The 23,168-nt window shown below is 48.5% G+C and overlaps 1 protein-coding gene across 7 annotated transcripts in view; it reads right to left on the reverse strand.

Moving 5' to 3' along the window:
- The window catches only part of GAS7 (growth arrest specific 7), a 287,911-nt gene that overhangs the window by 89,555 nt on the left and 175,188 nt on the right, over positions 1-23,168 (reverse strand). For 5 of the 7 annotated variants that reach the window (XM_064271773.1, XM_064271775.1, XM_064271776.1 and 2 more), the window contains exon 2: positions 2,367-2,487. In XM_064271773.1, coding sequence (XP_064127843.1) covers positions 2,367-2,487 — 121 coding nt within the window. Of the gene's footprint in view, positions 1-2,366; positions 2,488-17,421; positions 18,310-20,767; positions 21,053-23,168 lie in introns of those variants that run through there. The other 2 variants (XM_003416926.4, XM_064271774.1) reach the window with 2 other exon arrangements.

Consider the following 23,168-nt stretch of genomic DNA (forward strand, 5'->3'; position numbering starts at 1 on the left):
CTGCTCTTAATTAAAAACAAAGATAAACAAAAAATGCTAATTTTAGAAAATCACCACCCCCCCAGGTCCTCTGCAATAGAGTGGCTAACTCAGGACTAGAGTCGACTCAGGGCCATCTGGTCCAAAGTGCACACGTTACAGGTGGGGAATGGCCCACACTCTCTCCACAACCTCGAGGAGGCCCTGATAACCGTGTAGCTCTCATCTGCTGGTTTGAGGAAGTTGAAGATTAGAATGGTCAGAAATAGTCCTACTTCCCTCTTCCTAGTAACCCCGGTTACCCCTTCAACTGGATACCCCCTCTCATGCCCAGAAAACCAGGTTGTCAGGGGAGATGACGAACAAACAAGCCTTCTAGAGTGGCAGCTGCCAGCTGCTTTCTTTGTTTGGCCCCTCTAAACAGCAGCTGCCTCTCCTGTCACCAGGACCCCTCGTGTGCAAGCTCATAATCCGAAGACATATTAACGGTCCCTCTGGTGGGAAGAGGTGGCCACAAAGTTAAGCGGGCACAGGCGAGGGACGTGAGAAGCCAAGGCTGAGCCGACTGGTGGATTTGGGTGGATTTCATGTGCTGCTTTGGCACGGACAGCTTGGATTCCCACCAGCTCTGATTTTCCATGTTTCAATCCTCTCAGTTCTCTCCTGGCAGTGCCCCTGGGGAGTCACGAGCACAGGAGAGAACTGTCAGCTAACCTGGCCTGCTTTGCCTACAGCCAGAGACCACCACCTGCATCAGGGCCTTGTATAGAATCTGGCCCACTCTGCACCCTCCCTTTAGAGACCTACTACTTGGAGGTCACTAAGAAGCCCCTGGTGGGGCAAATGGTTAAGCACTCGGCTGTTCATAGAAAGGCTGGTGGTTTCAGTCTACCCAGAGGTGCCTTGGAAGGAAGTCCTGACGATCTCCTTCTGAAAGATCACAGCCGTAGAAATGCTCCGGAGCACAGTCCCACTCGGACACACGGGGTCACCATGAGCTGGAACTGCTTTGACCTCCGGAGCACAGTCCCACTCGGACACACTGGGTCACCATGAGCTGGAACTGCTTTGACACCAGCGGGTTTATTTTTTTGGTGCAGGTTACTATAGACCCTACATAGGCTGGAAGCTCCATAAGCGGCCCAGGGAAGTCCATAATCATTGTGGGCATGGAGAAACCCTCCTGGTGACAACAAGTTCCTAAGAAAAAAGGTGAGGTCTTATTCAACTTAGAAATGCACACGGAACTTGTGTTACTGACTAGAACGAATGATCCAAAGGAGCTCCAGCCTTTCCAAAGAACATTCCGAGAAACGCCAGCCCAGGGAGATGCTTCAGGGATGAGAAAACAGTCCTTGTGGTGCAGTTACGGAATCCCTACACTGGTGTCTGAGTTCTCTAGAGCTGCTGTAACAGACATACCACAAGTGGGTAGCTTTACCATTTATTTTCTCACAGTTTAGGAGACTAGAAGTCGGCATTCAGGGTGCTGGCTCTAGGAGAAGGCTTTCTTTTTAAGTCAGCTCTGGAGGAAAGTCCTTGTCTCTTCTGAGCTTCTGCTCCTGGGCAATCTTCATGTAGCTTGGTATCACTCTTCCCCCATCTCTGCTTCTCTCACTTGCTTATTTAATCTCTTTTATATCTCCAAAGAGATTGACTTAAAACACACCCTACACTAATCCTTTATCATTAACATAACAAACAAAACCCTTTGCCGAATGGGATTATAACCACAGGTATCCAAAAAACCAAACCAAGACCCATTGCCGTGGAGTCCATTCGAACTCATCACAACCCTATAGGACAGAGTAGAACTGCCCCACTGGGTTTCAAGGAGTGGCTGGGGGTTCAAACTGCCAACCTTTGGGTTAGCAACCAAGCTCTTAACCACTGCACCACTAGGGCCCCAACCACAAACATACGGATTAGGATTCATAACACACTGTTTAGCGGGGGACACAACTCAATCCATTCGGAGCTTCAGTGCTCAGTACCTTCATAATTCTGAGAAATCACGTAGTGGGACTTCACCTGTTGAATTTCATCTAAACCAGCATTTGACTACAGAACCTTCTGAGGTGTCAGTCTGGAAGGCACTGAGCATGATGCTGGGTTCAATGAGGATGCCCGGGGTGGTTGTGAGGTCCCAGGGATGACACCAACCTTAAAAGGCAGCCTTCCCTCTGGATATACTCTAGAAGCCAGAGCCAGACCCTACCACCCAACACCGTGGGGAGAGCAAGACTCCACTGCAGGCTTTGAGGGTAGATTTCTGAAGAACCAGCCAAAGTCAGGGGTGGGGATGGAGGAGGAAGGAGAAAGTTGTCCCCGCAGAGGGACAGAAATCCTGGGCACTGGTTGCACGAAGCTCCTGGGGCAAGACTCACCGTTGGTTGTGGTGTTGACATAGTAGCGGCGCCCCTGTGGAGACAAGTAGCTTTGCCAGCCAGGTGGGAGCACGGCCGTCTGGCTTTCCTCTCCTGGAGGAGGGGGGACCATTCCAGGCTTCTGTTGGGAAGGAAAGAAAAGGTCACGCACATCTGGCATTTGTGCAACCGTCTATAAACCAGGAAGTCAGAGGCAGGCAAATGAAGCCACCCTGGGGCAGCTCTGATGTTGGGGAGTGCGTGGCCACCAGGCTTCCCTGGGGGAGGTCACAAGCAGCACACGTGTGACGCTGAGGTTGCGTGAGCACGGGGTGTTGGCAGCACTTGCTCTTTTAGAGCAATCACGGCGCCCCCTAGAGTACAAAGGGAAACGACGGTCAGCTAAGGGAGGTGATTCTCCTCGTTGTTATTGTTAGCTGCTGTCTCACTGGCCACAGGAGGGAGAGGCTGCAGTCAGCTTCCATAAAGACTTACAGCATTCGAAACCTCACGGGGCAGTTCTATTCTGTCCTGTAGGGTCGCTGTGAGTTGGAATCCACTTGACAGCAGTTGAGTTTGGTTTAGTGTTTGGTCTAATTGGCTCAGAGTCCTGGAGCATGGAACAAAATGCTCCTCAGACCTGCACGCACCGTCCCTGTGACTGGCTGCGCACCAGACCACTTTTGTTTTCACTGGCTGATTTTGGAAACAGATCACCAGGCCTTTCTTCCCAGTCTTAGTCTGGAAGCTCTGCTGAAGCATCCTGGAAACCTGCAAACCTCCACTGACAGACAGATGATGGCTGTGCACGGGGTGCAATGACCAGCAATCAAATTCAGGTCTCCTGCATGCAAGGCGAGACTTCTACCCCTGAACCACCAAGGCCTCTTCTCCTCTTTGGCCTCCCTAGAAAGCGGTGCATTGCTTGTCAGGCGCCCAGTCACCCCTGCTATGGATGCTGAATCCTGAAACCCATGGACCCCAGAGGACTGCAGCAGCTGGGGCTCAGGGCCTGCTGTGCGGACCTAAAAGAAGTGATTAACGCAAGTCACAGCAGAGCGAGATGTAAAACCTTCTATAACACTATCGCAAATCGATGGGAAGCTAACGGGCGTTGTTCTCATCAAGTGTCCAACTCACTCTGGCAGAGAGAACTGCGACTCTGAGGTGAAACAGAGCCTTACTTTTCATTGTGTGCACTTGCGTATTATTTCATCTCTTTTAACCACACATATGTATGACTTTTCTTTAAAAAAGTCTGAGTAAAGTACATACAACACAGAGAAACAAGGTGCAGGCAGAAATGCTAACACAGTGGAGATCTCCCAGTGGTGGGGTGATGGGCAATTTTCATTTCCTTCTTTTAACTTATCTGCTTAGTCTCAATTTTCTTCAATAAACACAGAAAGTAAAAGTTGTTAAAGAACACTTAAAAACAAGGACGAAAAAACCCCAAACTATTTGCTACCAAGTCAACTCTGCTTCACGGTGACCCCATGTATGCAGAGTAGAACTGTGCTCCATGGGGTTTTCAGTGGCTGATTTTTCAGAAGTAGACTGCCAGGCCTTTCTTCTGAGGCATCTCTGAGCGGGCTCAAACCTTCAACTTTTTGGTTAGCAGCCGAGCATGTTACCTATCCACACCACCCAGGAATTCCAAGATAAGGACCAAAAACCCAAAACCAAACCCGCTGCCATCAAGTCCATTCCAACTCATAGTGACCCTACAGGACAGAGTAGGACTTCCCCAATAGGATGTCCAAGGAGCAGCTGGTGGATTCGAACTGATGACCTTTTGGTTAGCAGCCACAGCTCTTACCCACTATGCCACCAGGACTCCAAAATAAGGACAGAGGGTCCAAATTAGCCTCCACAATTGCTGTGTGTTTTGATGAAAGTCAACTGACTCAAAGTAGAATCCTGGCCGCATAAGGCAGGGGGCCATGAATGGCTCAGCAAAGTCAGACCCTGTTCAGAAAGGCTAACGAAAATCAGCTCCCAAACATCCTCAGCATCCCTGCCCCCCCCGCCATGTTCACAGAGTTGATTCTTGTCACCGATGGCCACGGTGAGGGAAACAACATAAAAGGTTGAAAGCAGAGACACACAGCTCTCAGGTTGCTCTAGGCTCTGCAGAGGCTACAGACCCATGGGCCCCCACTTCCTGCAGTACCCTGAATAAATCCTCAAGGCTCCTGGGATTTCACCCTTTGTGTGGCTGCTATGTACATTTCATTATCAATTTTCACCATTTAATTAAAAGCCTTCCCCTATGCCCTGAGTGCTTCTGCCTCCTACACCTGGTAACACACAGAGCTGGTTTGATTCTACGCAGAGAACTGTCTTCTATACACCCAGTCACAGTACTATGGACAACAGCCAGGCTGTGTGCGGTCCCGCCAGGCTGTGCTCCCTGGCAGAACACGGTCATTAAGCCCAAGAGCAGGAGAACATACCTAGCATGTTTACCTGGGAGCTGCAGACACAGCTTTGGCCTGCCAATGGCTGGAAGATGGTCAAAATGCATGCAAGACAAGTAATCTTATGATGAATAAGGTATGTGTGTGTGTGTGTGTGTGTTTATTTAGGAAGGAAAGAAAGAAGGGGAAGAGAGAAAAAAAGGAAAGGAAGGAATGAAGGGAAGGGGACGAACATTCTGGCTGTGAGTGGGTTGGCTGTAAAGTAAGAGTGGGGCGGGCAAGGGTTTGAGAATGAGTGTTTAACTGATAAGAGAAATATTCTAGAACAAGCAGGGTAAGATACCAGGTCCCTTCTGCTTGAGTCAAATATTTTGGCGCACTAAATATGGGAAGGCTATATTGGTGCTTGCCCAAAGAACCAGTGAGGGTATAGGATAGTATTAAAGGGTATTAAGCAAGGGTCACAGATTGATATGGCCAAAATGGGTAAACAGATCTCAGGCTCAAAAAGCCTTCAGTTCCAATCCTGACTCCTCCAGTTACTACCTGCGAGAGCTCCTGCCAATGGCTCAACTAGGCTGCAGTATTTGTATCTATAAAAAAGGGATGCTATTAGCCTAGTTTTGAGATGCTTTGTGGAGATTAACAGTAACAAACATGGCAGCTAACAGAGTGCCTATCACCAGGAATATTCAACAACTGAACAGCTGGGGGATCCCCATTAGAGGGGGTGCCATTAAAACGCTAAGTGAGACCAGTCTCCACACCAGCCTGTTCAAGAGAGCTTCGTCCCAGCCTGGACTCCAGCCTCACCACCAAGGTGTCTGAAACGCCACCATTAACAATGGTATGTTAATGGGAGACCCACAGAACCCACTGCTATCGAGTTGATTCTGACTCATAGGAACAATTCAGAAAAGAAGGGTGAGAATGGTTGCACAACTTGAAGAATGTAATCAATGTCACTGAACTGTACTCACAGAAATTGCTGAACTGGTGTAGGGTTTCAACAACAATTGAAATAAATCACACCTCTGTGGCCTCTGTTTCCAAGACTACCTACTTTGAAAGGCAAACACCTACTGAGGAGGTTAGCGCTTTAAGACATTGACAAATAAGGCCTGGTGAGAAGGCCAAATGGTGAATGAAGACACAACCCCTCACAGGGGCTGGCTGAGTGGGCGGGCTGAACCTTCGGGCTCAGTGCCCCACCTCTGAATAGCAGTAATGATGCCTGTCCGCCTTTAGGGCTGCTTTTCTCTCCAGAATGACCCTGTTAATTCACCTAAATAACCCTGTGGGGTCAAAATAAGCCCCACTGACATTTGAGAACACTGACAGCCAAGGAGGTGAGGTGACTGGCTGATTTCTCCCCCACTGTTATAGACTGAATTTTGTCCCCGCAAAAAGATATGTTGAAGTCCTAATTTCTCAATACCTGCAAATTTGACCTTGTTTGGAAATAGCATCTTTGCAGATGTTATCAGTTAACATAATATCATACTGGAGTAGTGTGGGGTCCTTAGCCAGCAGGAGTGGTGTCTTCATAAGAGCAGAAGAGACACAGAGGCAGTCACAGAAGGCCGGCAGAGACAAAGTTATGCTGTGGCTACCTGTCAACAACAGGAAGGCATCTTCCCCTAGAGACCCAGGAGCACACGGCCCAGCTGACACACTGATTTGGACTCTCAGCCAGAACTGTGACACAATAAACTGCTGTTCGTATAAGACACCCAATTTGTGGTCATTTGATGTGGCAGCAATAGTAAACAAGCACAAAAAAAAAAAAAAAAAAAAACCAACCCAAGCTTGTTGCCATCAAGTCAATTCCAACTCATGACGGCCCTATGCATTATAGAATTACTCCATTGGGTTTTCTTGGCTGTAATCTTTACACGAGCAGATTGCCAGGTCTTTCTTCTGTGGCACTGCTCGGTGGGTTCAAAGGGTCAACCTTTAGGTTAGTAGTCAAGCACAAACCATTTGCACCACCCAGGGGCCTTAGGACACTAATATGCCATCTAGGAAACGCAAGCCCTGTGCTTGAACCCTATAAGAAGTTACATGCAGGGGAGGAACAGAAACTGAGCCAGGGAGGGCCAAGAGATGCTGAAAGAGGGTAGGAGGAGGGCACCAGTACCAACATGGCCTATTTTCTGCTTTGGCCAATGTGGCAAAGGTGGGTCCCACTCTCCCCCGCCACACACAGCCATGCCTCCCCCAGCTCTGCCCGCCATCTGACTGTGCTCGGCCTCAGGCACAGGCAGCCACAAGCCCCCTTTCTATCCCCTCTCACGGAATGAACTTTGTCCTGTCGCTTGACTTGAAACAAGTCAGGAGCCTAAAGACATGGAAAAAAATAAATAAATAAAATTGGGGGTTCAAACAAAAAACTTACACACGAATATTCACTGCAGCATTATTCACAACAGCCCAAAGGTGGAAACAACCTAATGTACAAAAGCAAATAGATAAACAAAAGGTGTGTGTATACACACACACACACACACACACACACACACACACACACACACAGAGTGGAATATTACCACCGGTTGCCACTGAATTGATTCTCACGCTGGCCCCACGCGTGTCAGAGTAGAGCTGTGCTCCACAGGGTTTTCAATAGCTGATATTTGGACATAGATCAGGCCTTTCTTCTGAGGCACCCCGGATGGATTCCAACTCCCAGCCTTCCGTTTAGTAGCTAAGTACTTAACCGTCTGTGCCACCAGGGACTCCAGGGGAATATCATCCAGCCATAAGGAGGAATGAAGCTCTGATAGATGCGACAACACGGATGAGCCTTGAGAACACCACACTGAATGAAACAGGTCGGACACAAACGCGTATTGTATGACTGCATATGTATGAAATCCCCAGAATAGGCAAATCCACAGGAACAGAAAGCAGGCCCGTGGCTGCCAGGGGCTGGTGGTGGTGCGGAGTGGCTTCTTCGCGGGTACAGGGCTTTGCTTTGGGGCGCAGACCCGTGGTTGCCAGGCGCTGGCGGTGGTGGGGAGTGGGGAGTGGCTGCTTCATGGGTACAGGGCTTTGTTTGGGGTACAGACCAGTGGTTGCCAGGGGCTGGTGGTGGTGGGGAGTGGGGAGTGGCTGCTTCATGGGTACAGGGCTTTGTTTGGGGTGATGGCAATACTCTGGAGCTAGGCAGTGGTGATGTTCGCACAACACTGTGAATGTCAATAACGGTAAATTTTCTGTTATGTATATTTTACCAGGATTAAAAAAAAACGTGGAGAAGGCAGACGTCAGACCTCTCCACTGGTGGGCCCTCGTTTAAGGGGTCCACACCAACGTTACCTCGCTCCTCAGAGCCGTGAAAGGGCGGGAGTGGCCGCCTCCCTGGAGAGCTGCCCCACAGTCGTCAAGAGGATACCGTGAGCAACTACCCAATAATTAAGGTGTCTTCCAAACCTATTCTTCTAATTAATTCCCTCCGAAAGTTAATCCTTCCCTTCCCTTCCTTAGTCCTGTGGCTTCTCTCCTGCAATTCCGTCAACTCTTTCCCATGGGAACAGGAACTAAGAGCAGAGGGGACACAGCCCAGTGGCTGGAGGCAGACCAGGGGAGACAGAAACAGGGGTAGCTGGTGGCGGGGGAGGTGAAGCTGGTTTCCAGCTCAGCGGTTCCTCACCTAATGCGTATGATGTCTTTGTGGGAATTATAAAAAGCTACCTCTACCTGTGGACAGGCTGTCTCTGGGCCAAGGTGCCCCCTTATTTGAACCCCCTGTTCAGTAAACCACCTGTTCAATGACATATGGAAGCCCACCCTCCGAGAACTGGAGGAAAGCTGTAGATTTTCTGCCCAAAGGTCACATACACATTCTCGCTATTTCATATAAAATATCGTGAGTTTTCTAGACTACTCAGAACCCCAGATACTTGAGGAATAGCTGTGCTGGGACCCCAGCTGAACCCATCAATAATGGTTTTACCAGCCACAGGTGTTTGTACTGTACCAAGGATTGGGCCAGGTGCTTTACACAATTATCTCTAGTCTTTACAGTAAGGTTGTCACATAGATGGCATTTTTCTCCTTTTTAAAGTAAGACTCAGGGTTTAATAATGTGTCCAACACTGCACAGCTAATTGGATAGTAAAGTCAAACTAAAATATTAGCTTTGTTCTAGAGTCTCCCGTGTTCTGTTACCTAGATCTAGGCTATCCTCACCCCTCTCAGCCCAGCTATTCATATAGCTGCTCCGTTTCTTGACCCAAGCCAAACTGCATCCCAGACTCTAACCAAGGAGGATGACAAATTGGTCTAACCCACTGGAACAAGTCGCTTCCTGGAAGGATGACAGCTCGGGGCTATTTCACCTGGACCACCAGCCCCCAGCTCTCTCTTGTGGAGGATGGAGGATGACAACTCAGGCCCGGCTCTCCTGCCTGTCTCACAGTCTCCAAGTGAGCATATGTCTTCACAGGAGACGTGCAAAAATATCACCTTCCGCCTCCGAGCAGTCACGTTTCCCAGCTGCACGCTGACTTCCTTGTCTCCTTATTTAAAACAACAACCCAAAAAATGTTCCTGTCGATGATGGCTACTGATGCCTCTGGAAAAACACGAGCAAGCAAGCAAAGCCACCCAGAGATCTAAAACCAATCACCCTGCTGAAGTGCTTCCCAAAGTGTCCCTAGCCCACCCCATCGATCAGCTGGGGCTGGGATACGGGTTAAAATGCAAATTCCTTGTCCCTTGTCCAACCACCACATCAACCTCAGTGGGGATGGAGCCCCGGTGTCTGAATTTCTAACAAGAATCCTGGGTGAGTCTTTTGCTCACTCAACTCTGAAGCCACGGGCTTGCGGCTTTAGTGGGGACAACTGAGAAAACGTCACATAAAATTAAAATTAGACAACATAAAAATTTAATACGCACAATTTTTTCTTTTAAAAGACAGTGTTTAGCCACATGGATACTTGTTAAAAAAAAAAAGGACCCTATTTCCTAGACCCAAACCCTTCAAATTTGTTCTAAGAGAGACTCGATCTTGTCTCCGTAGCTTCCAGGCAGTACCGAGCCCTATTCCACTCCCCACAGCCTCCAATCACTCAAGTTGACCCGGGACTCCACCTCCCCCTACGGGACCCTTTCCCCCTCAGGAGGCTTCTGGGAGCACCTGACTCTTACCTGCTCCTGCAGATGTGAGCAAATGCTACAGCTGATGTTAATGGGTGGTCGTCAAGATACTTGATTTAGCAGTCAGATCAGGCAGTTTTAAGGTTCCCCATTCCGTGTCTTCTCACACCCCAAACCCAGAAGCAATAGGAGCTCTAAAGAAAGGCATATCCACAGGGCCCCACACCCCCACTCCCCCCACACCCAGATCTATATATAACATCTCTGAAGTTGTCAGCCTAACAAGCCACTTTCTGGCAGACCCGTTGCCATGGCAATGACTGCTAATGAGCCAAGTGCTGTGATTGGCACCGACTGAAGGTTCCTCCACAAAGGACTTTCCGGGAAGTTCTTCCTACCCCAACCACAGAGCCAGCCGGGAAGCCCAAAGCAGCCAGGACCATGCTGGGTGTGACTGGGAATCCCTGAGAATTGGTTCCTACTAGCTATGAGTGGGAATCGCCTCGAGGGCACTGGGTTTTTTTGTGGGTTAGTGTTACCCTGAGACGTCCCAGACCCACCTCTGCTGCCACCTCTGCACTCCACAGGGGTTAAGTGAATTGGGAACACACACCAGCCAACTTCTCACAGAGGCTGCCAAGGAGCAGCCAGGAAGACTAAGACCCCAGTGGGCTGGGACGTCGATGATTCACTTCTACCTTTCTCCTGGCCGCCTGTTTAGGGCACTCTGACTCCTACACAAAGCTGGCAACAGCCACCCAAAGAAAGACAATCTACTCCAGTATGTGTATGACACAAATCAGGAAGCAGAGCCCCACCTCCACAAGGAAGTCACCAGCCTCAGGGTCTGCAGCTACAAGAATACTGGGCAACTTTCCTCTGCCTTACAGGTGAAGGTGCTTTTCTCCCCAGCTCTGGCAACCTTTCACCCATTCAGAGAAAGCAACTCACAGAAAAAGCGCTGGGGGAAGGGGGGTTGGTGGTGTAAGGGACCCATGGCAACGGCGCAGTGCATTCTGGGAAGTGTAGTTCTCATGAGTAGTTTTACGGGCTGGTGTAGAGACAGGATGGACCCTAGCAGCATTTTCATGTTCTTCCGAGAATCCGAGAATCAGAGAGTCAGAGGCTTGGACAGAGGGAGAATGAGGACAGGCCACGCCGACAGAGAAATGGACTGTGAGATGCAGGAAGGCAGGCCCACATCCATCTTGTTCATGCCTTTAGTGTCAGCACTGTGTCCAGAACATGACAGGGGCTCAGTAACTAATTTTTTAATGAATGAATAGAAACTGGGAACAGTAGTAGGAACTGGGTTTCAAACAGATCGGGTGAGGCTATTTTAACCAACCAGAGAACAGCCATCCAAGCACCATGTCTGTCCCATCCCTGAGCAAATCCTCCCACACCTTAATGGATCTGAGTGAATGGACTGTCCAACAATGAGTAGAGGCAAGCAAGATAGTGTGGAGTGTTCCTTTAACCATAGAAAATAGATCGAGGAACGGTATCCACAAGTCTCAGGAGAAGCACAAACTTCCAGAAATGATCCCACACAGTGGCCAGAGGAAAAATTTCAGAAACCTGTTTAGTAGCCTCTGTAGAGGGCAGGAATACATGGCCTCTAGAATATAAGAGTGAAAAATCATAAAAAAGGAATGAATGGATGCAAAAAAGGTAAGTTGTTTTGACAAAGAAAACAAAATGATATAAAAATGGAATAGGAAATGTTAAGATTGTAGAGAAATTAAAAAAGTTATAACCAAAGGAAAATCCACATTGGTGGCAATAAAGCGTAGAATATTGCAAAAACATTAATTATTATATATACAAAATAAACCTAAGAACTTTCCTCAAAATGCAATAGAACTGGGAAAAAAACGAAGACAAAGTAGAAAGAAAGGACTCGTGGTCTACTTCGGAAACTCAGTCAATGAAGACTCTGTGGATCACAACGCTCTAAGCTGTAGCCCACAACAGGCACGGCGCAGGGTTTCGTTGGGTGGTACACGGGGTAGCCTTGAGTCAGGGGCACCGAGCTAGCAGCCAACAACAACATATGCCGTATGAGAGGACTCGCACTATTCCAGGCAAAAGTGATTTAAAAAAGACCATCAAGTAGACACACCGAACAATTCACACAATAAAGAGAAGGACAAAGTTCTATTATCATCCCAGCAAGGGAGGGTGAGTGAGATTAGGTGGGTTGTAGCCTCCAATAAAGGATCAAAACTAAGGTTGGTCTCAGACATCTCTGTAAGCACTTTTCAAAAGACACCTTTTGAGTGGTATGGGGAAAACACTGAAACCTTCCTGTGCAGCCAAGCTGTCTTTCATGAGCGAAGGCGACAAAAATGTGTTCTTCTACAGACGAGGGCTCAGAAAATACACCATTCCTGTGTCCTTCTTAGTAAAAGTACTTAAAAGATGAACTCCAAAAGCCTGAAAGGTTAAGGCAACAAAGGTGACGAATGAAGAAGTTATGGTACAAAAGACCAAGGCCGAACACTGACGGCAGATTTTAAAATGGATAAAATAATCGTAAAACTAGTTATCAGATCATGTGTGCATATCACTATTCTCAGAAGAAAATACACATTATTAAAAAGAAAAGAAATAGCAACAACCTGGGTCACAAACTCCATATGCAGGTAGTCCCTGACTTACGACGTATTCGAGTTACCATGAACCACACTTACAAGAGTCTTTTTTTCTGTACATCTTATTGTTAGTAATATGTACTACATACAATGCTGCAGTGTGTAATTTGCTGATGTTGTCATTCTCTATGTTCACTTGGAGACGTTCAAAGATCAGATTTATAAAGATACTGATAATAAAAAGGAATGATAATAATAAAAAAGAGGTATTCAACTTATGTCAGAACCAAATTATGACGGGGTAGTCAGAATGGAACCCCATCGTAAGCTGGGAACTACCTGTAATACTAAAAAAAGATCAAGAGGGAGGGGAGAAAAAATGAGGTCACTGAGAGACACTGAAGCAGAACACGTACTACTAATACATTCACACAACAAAGATAAGGATGAGGATAAAATCCCATCTCCCCCCCCAAAAAAACATCTTCTTGTTTCTCTTTTCCCCCAATTTCTTCCAACCTCTGGAATCCAGTCTCTGTTCTAACCTCTTTCCAGCCAGAGGGGACACAACAGAAGGGAGGGGTCCTTAGAGACCAAAGCCTCTTTCTTGGCCACCTTTTATTTGCCCCAGGGATGGTTAGCCTCCAAGGGGCAAAATGAACCCTGGATACGTTGAGAACAAAGTACTTTATGGGCTGAGGGAAAACTTGGTAGGAACCCAGGGCTTCCTGAAAAAACCCATTGCCTTCTCATTGATTCTGACTCAGTGACTTCCTGAAGACCTTGTTTTTACCAGCTGTTTGGTTCTGTAAGCCCTTAAAAAGGGTTCCAAAAGCCAAAGCTGTGCCCAGCACTGAAGGAAGACTATTTCCTGGCTTGAGTCTGAGCATTTCTGCTTCCCTTGAGCAACAGTGACTTGGCTTCTATGCCAAAAGTGGGAGAAGCACCTAAGGTAGATGGATGGAGACACATTTGCACCGATAATCTACATTCTACTGGCTCTAGTCATGCCACTAGTATTTCAAATACCAGCAGGGCCACCCATGGTGGACAGGTTTTTGCAGAGCTTTCAGACTAAGCCAGACTAGGAAAAAAAGCCTGGTGATCTTCTCCCAAAAATTTGCCCATGAAAACCCTATGGATCACACAGAATATTGTCCTATATATAGTGCTGGAAGATGAGCCCCCAGGTGGAAAGGCACTCAAAATACACTGTGACCACAACGATGAACTTGAGCATACCAATGATGCGAAGATGGCACAGGTGTGGGCAACATTTTGTTCTGTTGAACACAGGGTCGCCATGAGTCAGAACTGACTTGATGGCAACTAATAACAACAAAGTTCCAACCTACTTATGCCAGATCTCACCCCCCTGAACAAGCTTCCTGGATGACACCTAAAAGTGCCCAGCGGGTGGCTCACTTGGCCTCCCCATGGAGCATCTGCCATATCCTTCCTCACCTGTGTCAGCATCCTCCAACTCCCAGCCAATCAGCATCCTCTGTCCAAGAGGCTGCTGGAGGAAGCCTCATACTGGTGTTGTCACTGGAGGCCACCATGAGAGGTAGATGTCAGGGCCATGAGACTTTCTCCCAGCACGCACAAAGCTGTCAGCTGTGGGTCTGGAGCCTAAACCACTTGGACACTCCAGATGGGTCTGGCTCCTGGTAGGCTCAGCAAAGAGAGCAGTCACCCTGAATATCCATCTACCAGCCCCCAGAGCTCCCTGAGGGCCAATCAGCTCACTGGGGGTGTTTCTCAGGCCTGAGGGAGGACACAGAACAATCAACTCTGTATTTTCTGACCCTAAAAAGGAATGAAGTGTGCTGGTTAATCAGGAGTTTTGATTAACACAGTTACAAAGTCGCCCATACAAGGATGCAGGAAGCGAGCTCTCACGGGAAAACTTGCTAAGCTGGAAAATATGGGGCTCCCAAGGGGACAAACCAAAACCAAACCCGTTGCCATCGAAACGATTCCAACTCAAAGCAACCCCACAGGACAGAGCAGAACTGCCCCACAGGATTTGAAGGATCAGCTGGTGGATTCAAACTGTTGACCTCTTGGATAGCAGCCGAGCTCTTAACCACTGTGCCACCAGGGCTCCCAGGGAGACAAGGATGGATGAGAAGGTTTGCCAATGATACTGCAAATGGCAAGGAAGAACTGGGTAGTCCTCCTGGAGCAAACGCCATTTCACAGCCGGGAAGCATCTGGGATCAAGCAGAGGAGGGTAGGAAGGAAGCTACCATGTGGGAAGTGCCTACCACGTGGGCTTTGCAAACACTCTTGTATGTCCTGACTTCAGCAGTGCTGAAGGAAGAGATTTCTATTATCATGGGACTTGCCATACAGGTACAAGTTAGAAAAGCCGATTAATAGGGTTCTAGAAGAAAGAAGATAGTGACCGAGGTCGAAGACTACAGCCTGCATTATAGATTATACCTGATGTAAAGAAAACTAAAACCCCACAGCTGGGCCGATGAACAACACCATGATAAACATAGAAAAAACTGAAATCTTCGAGGATTTCATTCTACTTGTATCAACGATCAGTGCCCATGGAGGCAAGAATCAATAAATCAAAAGACATACAGCATTGAGCAAATCTTCTCAAAAGATTTTTTTTTTTTTATTATTCTAAAAAGCAAAGTTGATACTTTGATAATTAAGGCGCACCTGACCCAAGCCACAGTCTTTTCAATGGCCTCATATGCACACGAAAGCTGAACAATGAAAAAGGAAGATAGAAGAATTGATGCATTTGAATATATCCTGAATTGCCAGAAGAATGAACATGCCAGTCTTAGAATACAATCAGAAGGCTCCTTAGAAGCGAGGATGGTGAGACTTCAGCGTAGACCAACCAGCATGTTTGTGCCATTGAATATCACTGTCACTCCTCTTGCCTCTTACAGAGATGTGGAGCAGGGGCCCAAGCCCTCATGGTTGTGTACGGTCGCAGGGCGATGTTGCCCATGGATGCTCCTGGAATACAGAAAACAGCTCTAGATGGGAAGCAGGGGCTCAATGGGGTGACTGAGGTCTCCTCCTGATGAACCCCGAAAGCCTGTAAGCTTTGTCCCATTCCTAAGGTCTGTCTAGTCCTGATGTTCAAAGCAACAAAGGACAAAGCCATCTGCTGCCTGGCCTGTTCCAGCTTCTGGCTTTCAAGTGGGGAAAACCTGAGTGATTTTACTCATCGGGTTGTTTTGTTTTGTGTTTTTCAGCTAGCTTATACTTTATTGTTTGTTAATAGTAGGTAGAAAATATAAGACATTTTTTGAATCGTGGTAAATACATATGTAAGAAAATATTCGTCATTTCAATATTCTTCACGTACAATTCAGCAATTCTTCATGTACAGCTCAGTGATATTAATATGTCTATCATCTTGTTCAACCACCACCATTATCCATCTCCAAATTCTACCATCACCCTTAACAGAAGCTCGTGGCCCCATAAGCACAGATGATCCATTTCCCCTTCCTTCCCACCTGCTCCTGGGAACCACTAATAAACTTTGGTCTCCATACACCTGCCTATTCTGGGATAGTACAAGACTTGCCCTTTTGTGGATTCGTTACTTCCTGAGGGGCTACTGCAGAATGTTGGTCATTTCCTCCTACTCCTTCCATGGCAGAATGAAAACAGCATGGTCCTTTCTGATGGCCTACCTCCAACACAGGTCCGTAAAGGCATGAGTGGAAAGACAAGGCCCTAGGCATAAAGAGACGCTGTATTCCCACACAACAAGCTGTGACGTATACAGCACCCTGTGCGTCTCTGGCCTCTGTTTCCTCATCTGTAAAACAAGGGGTTGCCTGCTCTCCGATGCTACGGTTCTGTGATCTGATGAATGTCTTTCATAACAGAGCCTCAAACCACCAGAAGGGAAATTTCAACGTGTGTCAATGTCCAGAGCAAGCTTGCAAAAGCAGCAGCTACGTCAACAAAAGAGATGGCAGACAGAGGCCCCCGGACAGGAACCTACATGCTCACCTGCGCTCTAATGAGGAAGGTGTGCCAACCCTTTCGGTCTAGGTACCCTTTCAATTACCCCCACCAGATGCTACCTGGATTGATGGGAAAGAAATACGTCTAAATCACCAATAAAGTGAAATGATTTAACAAAAAATTGGAAAGTATTAAAAACGTGCCCAAACTAGACTACTAAATTGTGGCCATTAACTCAGGCTTGCATGGGGAGGCTGAACACTTGGATTCTCCTCCCCTTTGCCGCTAGTCACTGTTAGGGCCTCTTAGGGCTGAAATGTCCCTATCTGGGCTAGAGTTTAGAACTTCCCATTGGTTAATGCACCTGGCTGCTAACCGAAAGGTTGGAGGTTCGAGGTCTGGGTCCACCCAGAGGCACCCTGGAAGAAAGGCCTGGTGACCTAATTCTGAAAAGTGGGAGCCATTGACAACTCCATGGAGCACAGTTCTACTACGACACTTGGGGTTGCCATGGGGTCAACTCAAAGGCAACTGGTTTTGGCTTTGTCCTCAAAGTTAATGCTTTTGAGACCTAACTAGATTATCTATGATATCAACTATCCTGCCCTATAAGACCCTCTGAAGGGCATTTTGAAAACTGTCCACCTTAAACTCTCTCCCCAGGGAGCTCCTGGCAGGGCGAGGGCTCCTCCAGGTGATCCCCGGTCAAATTTCCCTTTGCAGAGGAGAAAGCTAGGCTCCAAGAGAGTTTTGCCAACATTGGTGTTGCCAAAAAAAGAGAGAAAAAGAAATGAAGTTGTTATCCATCTGCAAACAGCCCACAACCAATTTCATCAAGAATTCTGCCCTGTTCGAGATGAATGTAGAAAGGTCGGACAGAGGGAAGGGCAGCTGAAAGTTGCCAGCTCGATTAGTAAAACACTCTGAATCTCATGAAAAGTAGCCACCCACCAGAAAGGAACTTCAAGAGGCGGTGGTACAGCTGCTACTCACAGATGCTCTGGGGGCAAAACGCAGGCTTCCTTGGGGAGTTGGTGCCGTTGTAAGGAAATGCAAGAGTCGGGCAGCTGGTGCTGGATGGTTCTTGCCCCGGGGACCTTCAGCTCATCCCCAGGAACCTGGAACTGGGGCTCATTAGGACACAAAGGTGGGTGCCTCGCACAGCCCGCCCATGCGGTGCTCCAGCTGGCCTGGCTTTGAGGTCAAAAGCGGTGGGCAGGAGCAGACTGGCGGGCCCGAAAGAAAACCAAAGCAGTAAATTCTCCCCACGGGAGCTTGTGCAGTGACTTGGCTGGACAAACAGCCTGTGTGCAGAGCCACTGCAATCAAAGACTTAGGACTCAGAAACGTCTCCCAGTGAGTCCTAACTGGTTCTGAACCATGTACGCGGAGGGAGATGAAGTCTACCGGGGGCCCCAACAGTTTTGGCGAGTTTGTAAGGGGTGGAATTCCAACCAATCCAAGTGACATTTTTGGAGGCTCTAGTGCAAACGGTTAAGTGTTCGACTACTAACTGAAGCCAGTGGTTCAAACCCAGAGGCGTTTTAGAAAAGAGGTCTAGAGATCTGCTTTTGAAAAGATCACAGCCTTGAAAACCCTATGGAGAAAATACATTTTTCAAAAATTAAAAAATTCCAGTAAGGGCACCGAGTTGGTGTCAACTCGATGGCAAACTGGTTTGTTCGTGTTTTTTGCTACCGTTGTACAGACACACATGTGCAGCTGGGTCCTGCCGAGGAGCTGACAACTGAGATTTAGGACCCAGCACCTCTCTGGCACCCTGGAAGGAACCCAGAACGTGCTGTGAGATCTTGGGCAACCCACTTCTTCTCTGCTGGGAGGCCTCAATTTCCTTATCTCTAATAGAAGGAAGTTGAACCAGATGGTCTCTAAGGGTTGTTTTTTTTTTTTTCCTTTTACAACCTAATATTCAATGATTCTAAATGTTAATCTATCCATTTTAAAAACATGCCATTTTTGTAGGAGAAAAAAAATATCACATTCAAGTGAAGATGTGTGTTTCAGAGGCATCGGGCTGCTGTGGCTGTTGTCGTCAATTGCTAGTGGTCCCAACTCACAGTGGCCCCACGTACAACGGGACAAAATGCTGCCTAGTCCTGTGACATCCCCACAATTGGCTGCAGATGGAGCTGCTGCAGTCCATAGTGTTTTCACTGGCCGATTTTCAGAAGTAGATGGCCAGGCCTTTCTTCCTAGTCTGCATTAATCTGCAAGGTCAACTGAGACCTGTCTAGCATCACAGCAATACACAGATCTCCACTGACAGACGGGTGCTGGCTGCACATGAGGTGCACGGGCCAGGAATCGAACCTGGGTCTCCTACACGGAAGGCAAGAATTCTACCACTGAACCATGACTGACCACCCCACCGCAGGGGCATTGTATCCAGTTGCCGCAGAGCTGACTCCGACTCACACTGTCCTTGAAGTGCTACCCTTTCCTCATGCAGCTAGGATCTCAGCCTCACCAGCCTGCAGTTCTGCACTTCCATCTCTCACCCCTGTGAGTTCTGACCTTCTGCCCCTCCCAGCCATTCCCAGAGCCACACCTGCGATCTATGCTCTAGTCACCTAGTAACCAGGTTCCTGCCCTGGCATCCTGGTCTTCAGTCTGTTATCTGCCAGCCTCAGGAGCTGGAATTCACCCTGCGCCAAACCTAGGCCCCAGTCAAACTGTTCCAGGCCTGCTCCCAGCAAGCACTCTGCCTGTGCACTAACCTCACACAGGCCCACACCGCTCACTTGGCCTGGGCACCCTGCCGGTGCCGCAGCTCACGTGCCTCGGGCTCTGCCTTGCTTGCTGGGCTGAGAGCTGTGCTTGGGCTCCTCACCACTCCTTGAAAACGCTTTCCTGCTGATTTTCCTGGCTAACCCGTCCTTCTCCATGAACCTCCGGGCACAACCCAAGGACAGAGACAACCTGCCACAAGTCCCAGCACTCTGCAGTCCCATCCTAGGGGCCGTGACTTTTTAAGAACTAGGTGGAACTCATCTGGGTTCTTTATAGCAGCCATTCTCAAAGTGTGGTCCCTGGACCAGCAGCCTTGTCACTGTCTAGGAGCTAGTCAGAAGTCCAGAATTTCCAGGCCCAACCCCAGAACTAGGATCTGCACTCTGAAAGGTCCCTAGACCATTCATGTGCACACTAACTTCTGAGACACCTTGCTATGAACTTCCCTAGTTCCTAGGAGGTAAACTCCCCTGCCCCATTAGAGGGTGCACGGTCTCTCCTCCCCTGGCTCAGGCCTCTGCTGGAAGCCAGACCAAAATCAGAGATGCTGACTGACCACTTGGGGGGTGGGGGCGGGGGAGCACCCTGGATGAAGATTACATGAGAAAATACATTAGCCTCTTTACAGAAACCAGGACCTCTCTTCACTTTACGAAGGCTTGAGAAGCTATTCTAACACTGGTCCCCAAAAGTCTTGGCTGACGAGAGCTCCCTCTCTCCAAAGAAAGGGGGTGTCTGATTTCTGGGGGTAGAAAGGTTGGTAAAACAAGGCTGCTCTACCACACAGGTCTCAGAAGAGCTTCTATTATGATTGCTGTGCCTCCCTTCCCCCCTTTGCCCTGTACTGAGCTATCTCCTGGGGTAACAGCCCCCCCAGTTACGCTGATGTAGGGCTTTCTCGTCCACAGCGTCTCTGCTAAAACTGTGCCATGGGGCAGGCAGAAGTCAAGCTTCCTCTTTGGGGGAAACTAAGTGGGGGAGGGAGTCCCTGAGTGATGCAAACAGTTAACGTGCTCGGCTGCTAACTGAAAGGTAGGAGGTTCAAGTCCACCCAGAGGCACTTCTGAAGAAAGGCGTGGTGATCTACTTCTGAAAAATCAGCCACTGGAAACCCTAGAAAGCACGGTTCTACCCTTGACACAGCCGGGAGCACCGTGAGATGGACTTGGTCGACGGCAGGGGGTTTTTAAGTCGGGGAGGCCAGTCTGGACTCCAGTCCCCGGGGTCTAAATCCACATCATCGCTCTGCTTCTCAGTCACCACGCCTTCAGCTGAACTGCTCCATGGGTAACCGAGGGAGCCAAGACATTCGTTGCCTCCACAAATATCCCTTTTGAAACCGTTGTCCTCCTTCTTCCTCATCTCCTGATCTCCCACGATGACTCCCTTCCTCCCCTGCTCCCACCTTGGGCCTGTGAAGGTGCCCACCAGCACACAGGGTTCCCAGACCATCGAAATCCTGCAGTTAGCACCCACATCTCAGAGCGTTTCCAGAGCTGCCTCTTTACAACGCCAAAGTCGTTTGAGAAACATGCAGAGAAAGGCCAAGTTGAACATACATCCGCAGAAAAGAAGCATCGGTTCTTACCATCAGGGAACAGCTAACCCTCCTCGGGGGCTGCTAACTCAGAGGAAAGTCTTGGGTCCTATTTGAAGTCACCAAACTCAGGGCCAGGGCACCGCCAGCTTCCTCTCCGTGGCCCCTCTGCGGGAGCTGAAGCTGCGGCCAGTAGCTGCCCCGGGGTCTGCGCTCTGGGTACCGGGAGGTGTTCCTGTGGCTATTCTTTCACAAAGAACCCAGCACGTTGCACAGTTCCTTCCAAAGCAGCTCCAGCTCTTGTTGGGAAATCAACAACGCGTTCTGGACTTCCAGATGCAGCTTCTGGAGTCTTTTTTTTTTTTTTTTTCACTCTCTCCTTTTCCCCTTTCTCAGCTAAAAAACGTTGGCGGAGGTCATGACATACAATGGCCGAGCCTGTGCCACTGACCAGAGGCCTCCCGCCCCCAGGCCTGTGGACAAGAGCTGCTTTGTCCACTGCGATTTAGGCGGGACTCCCTGGGCCTGCCCAAGCCCTTCTGGGGAATGTTTCCGTCACCTTCTTCCCAACCCTAAGTCACAGCTCTGGCCCCGGCCCCAGTCCCAGCTGCATGAACCCAAGGCCAGATAAAAGTCAACATAAGAAGAATGGAGAACGCTCCCCCAAAGAACCACTGTACTGAACCAGTTCAGGGCTGGAAATCTGGTGCCCCAGGGGGGCCAGACATGGATCGCCTGCCTTCACTCTGCCCTCCCCACCACCAAACCTGGACCGACGGGGCGAAAAGGAGGTGCTGCTGGGAGTCTCAGATGGAACTAGCCTGAACTGCCAGTTACAGGTGAAGAAAAGATTGGACCCTGAGAGCCATACTGCACCTACCAACTAAATGTTGAGGCCTGGGCTTGCCCCTTTATAATAAGTTATTAAAGATATGAGATCTTTGCTGACTATATCATATCATTCCTTTTAGCCCAGCTTTTTAGAGCAGCTGAAGGTTTAGCACTGAAAATGCCACGTATTTCTGTTTGCTTTCAGCTGCAAATCTTTGGAATTTTAGGAACTGATTCTTTATAAAGAACTAAATATGCTTTTCTGGAGGGACCATGGTACTGAGGTCTAGGCGGTTTGTTATAAAATATCACTTCTTTTCTCACGAGTATGGGCTGATCTGATTATTTATAAAGAGGATTCAATACCAGCTCATTTGGTCACCACCCAGCTGCCATCGAGTTGACTCCAACTCACGATGACCCCAGGTGAATTAGAGTAGAACTGTGCTCATAGGTTTCTGGGAACTAGAACACCAGGTCTCTCTTCCAAGGCACTTCCAGGTGTGTTCAAACCACCAACCATTCAGGTAGTCATCAAGTGTTTAGCCAACTGTGCTACCCAGGGAGTCTGAGGGAGACAGTGGAGGCAGAGAAGCTGGTTATGGGATTTTCTCCCTCTTCTCTGTCTCTCTCACTCTAAAGAGAGACAGACAGAAATGGAATGCTTACACCTGCATTTGTATAAGGGTCCCAAACCAGCCCCTGACCGAAGACACTGAGCATTCCTGTCAAGAGCTGGCAATGCCTGCACTGGTTGCTGAGCTGTTTGCACCGTCTGTGAAGTAGCAAATCCACACATAACTCTTGAGGTCACACATGCTGCTGGAAGGCACAGGCAGCAGCAAGCTGCTTCTCTGCTCCTGAAAGGGCTCCCATCCATGAACAGATAGAAGCAAAACTTCATTTGAATCTAGATAGCCAAGACCTTCTTCGCCTTCAGTCCTCTAGGTTTTGTGGAGCCAAAATGGCCCTGGCAGGTTTCACAGCCATGCCTGTGTGGTTTATAACAGCCAAGAGGGGGCAGTTCTCAGGGTTGGGCAGCACTCACAGCTGCCAGCAACACGGTTCTGCCGGCATCACACAGACACAATCACAGACAATAACACACCACCAGGGAGGCAACACAGAACAATGCGCATTATCAGCAGCCCCAGCATGGCCCCCATCCAGTGGTAAAGGACTTTTCTGGGCCGTTATACAACCAGGAGGCTAATCTGCTCTGACCTGAGCTAAGCAGAACTAACTAATCCTGCAGACTTTGTATTCTTTAGGCTTGTCCAAAGTTAAAACCTCAGGGTGCACAGGACTGGCGAGTACATTCTCATGGGTTCACAGTTTGGTTGTATCCTAGACCCTTAGTCCAGGAGTCACTTTAGCTGTCCTTTGCCAACAGTCCTCTATCATTAGAACTGTCTGTGAAAAGCACAAGATGCGTCTCCGCTTTTGGCCTCTGCAAATAGGTAGGTTTCTACACATGGGGCCATGTGTGCAAATAAAAGACAGCCAGAACAGGAAAGCATGATCCGAAAGCAAAAAGACTGACAATCATTTCCACCAAGCTGAATTTTCCGGAGTTTGATGAAGTCAGACGTGCTCCACCCCCTTGATATCATTCTTTGTT

Source organism: Loxodonta africana, chromosome 18 (assembly GCF_030014295.1).
Source record: "Loxodonta africana isolate mLoxAfr1 chromosome 18, mLoxAfr1.hap2, whole genome shotgun sequence".
In the NCBI taxonomy this organism is placed as follows: domain Eukaryota; kingdom Metazoa; phylum Chordata; class Mammalia; order Proboscidea; family Elephantidae; genus Loxodonta; species Loxodonta africana.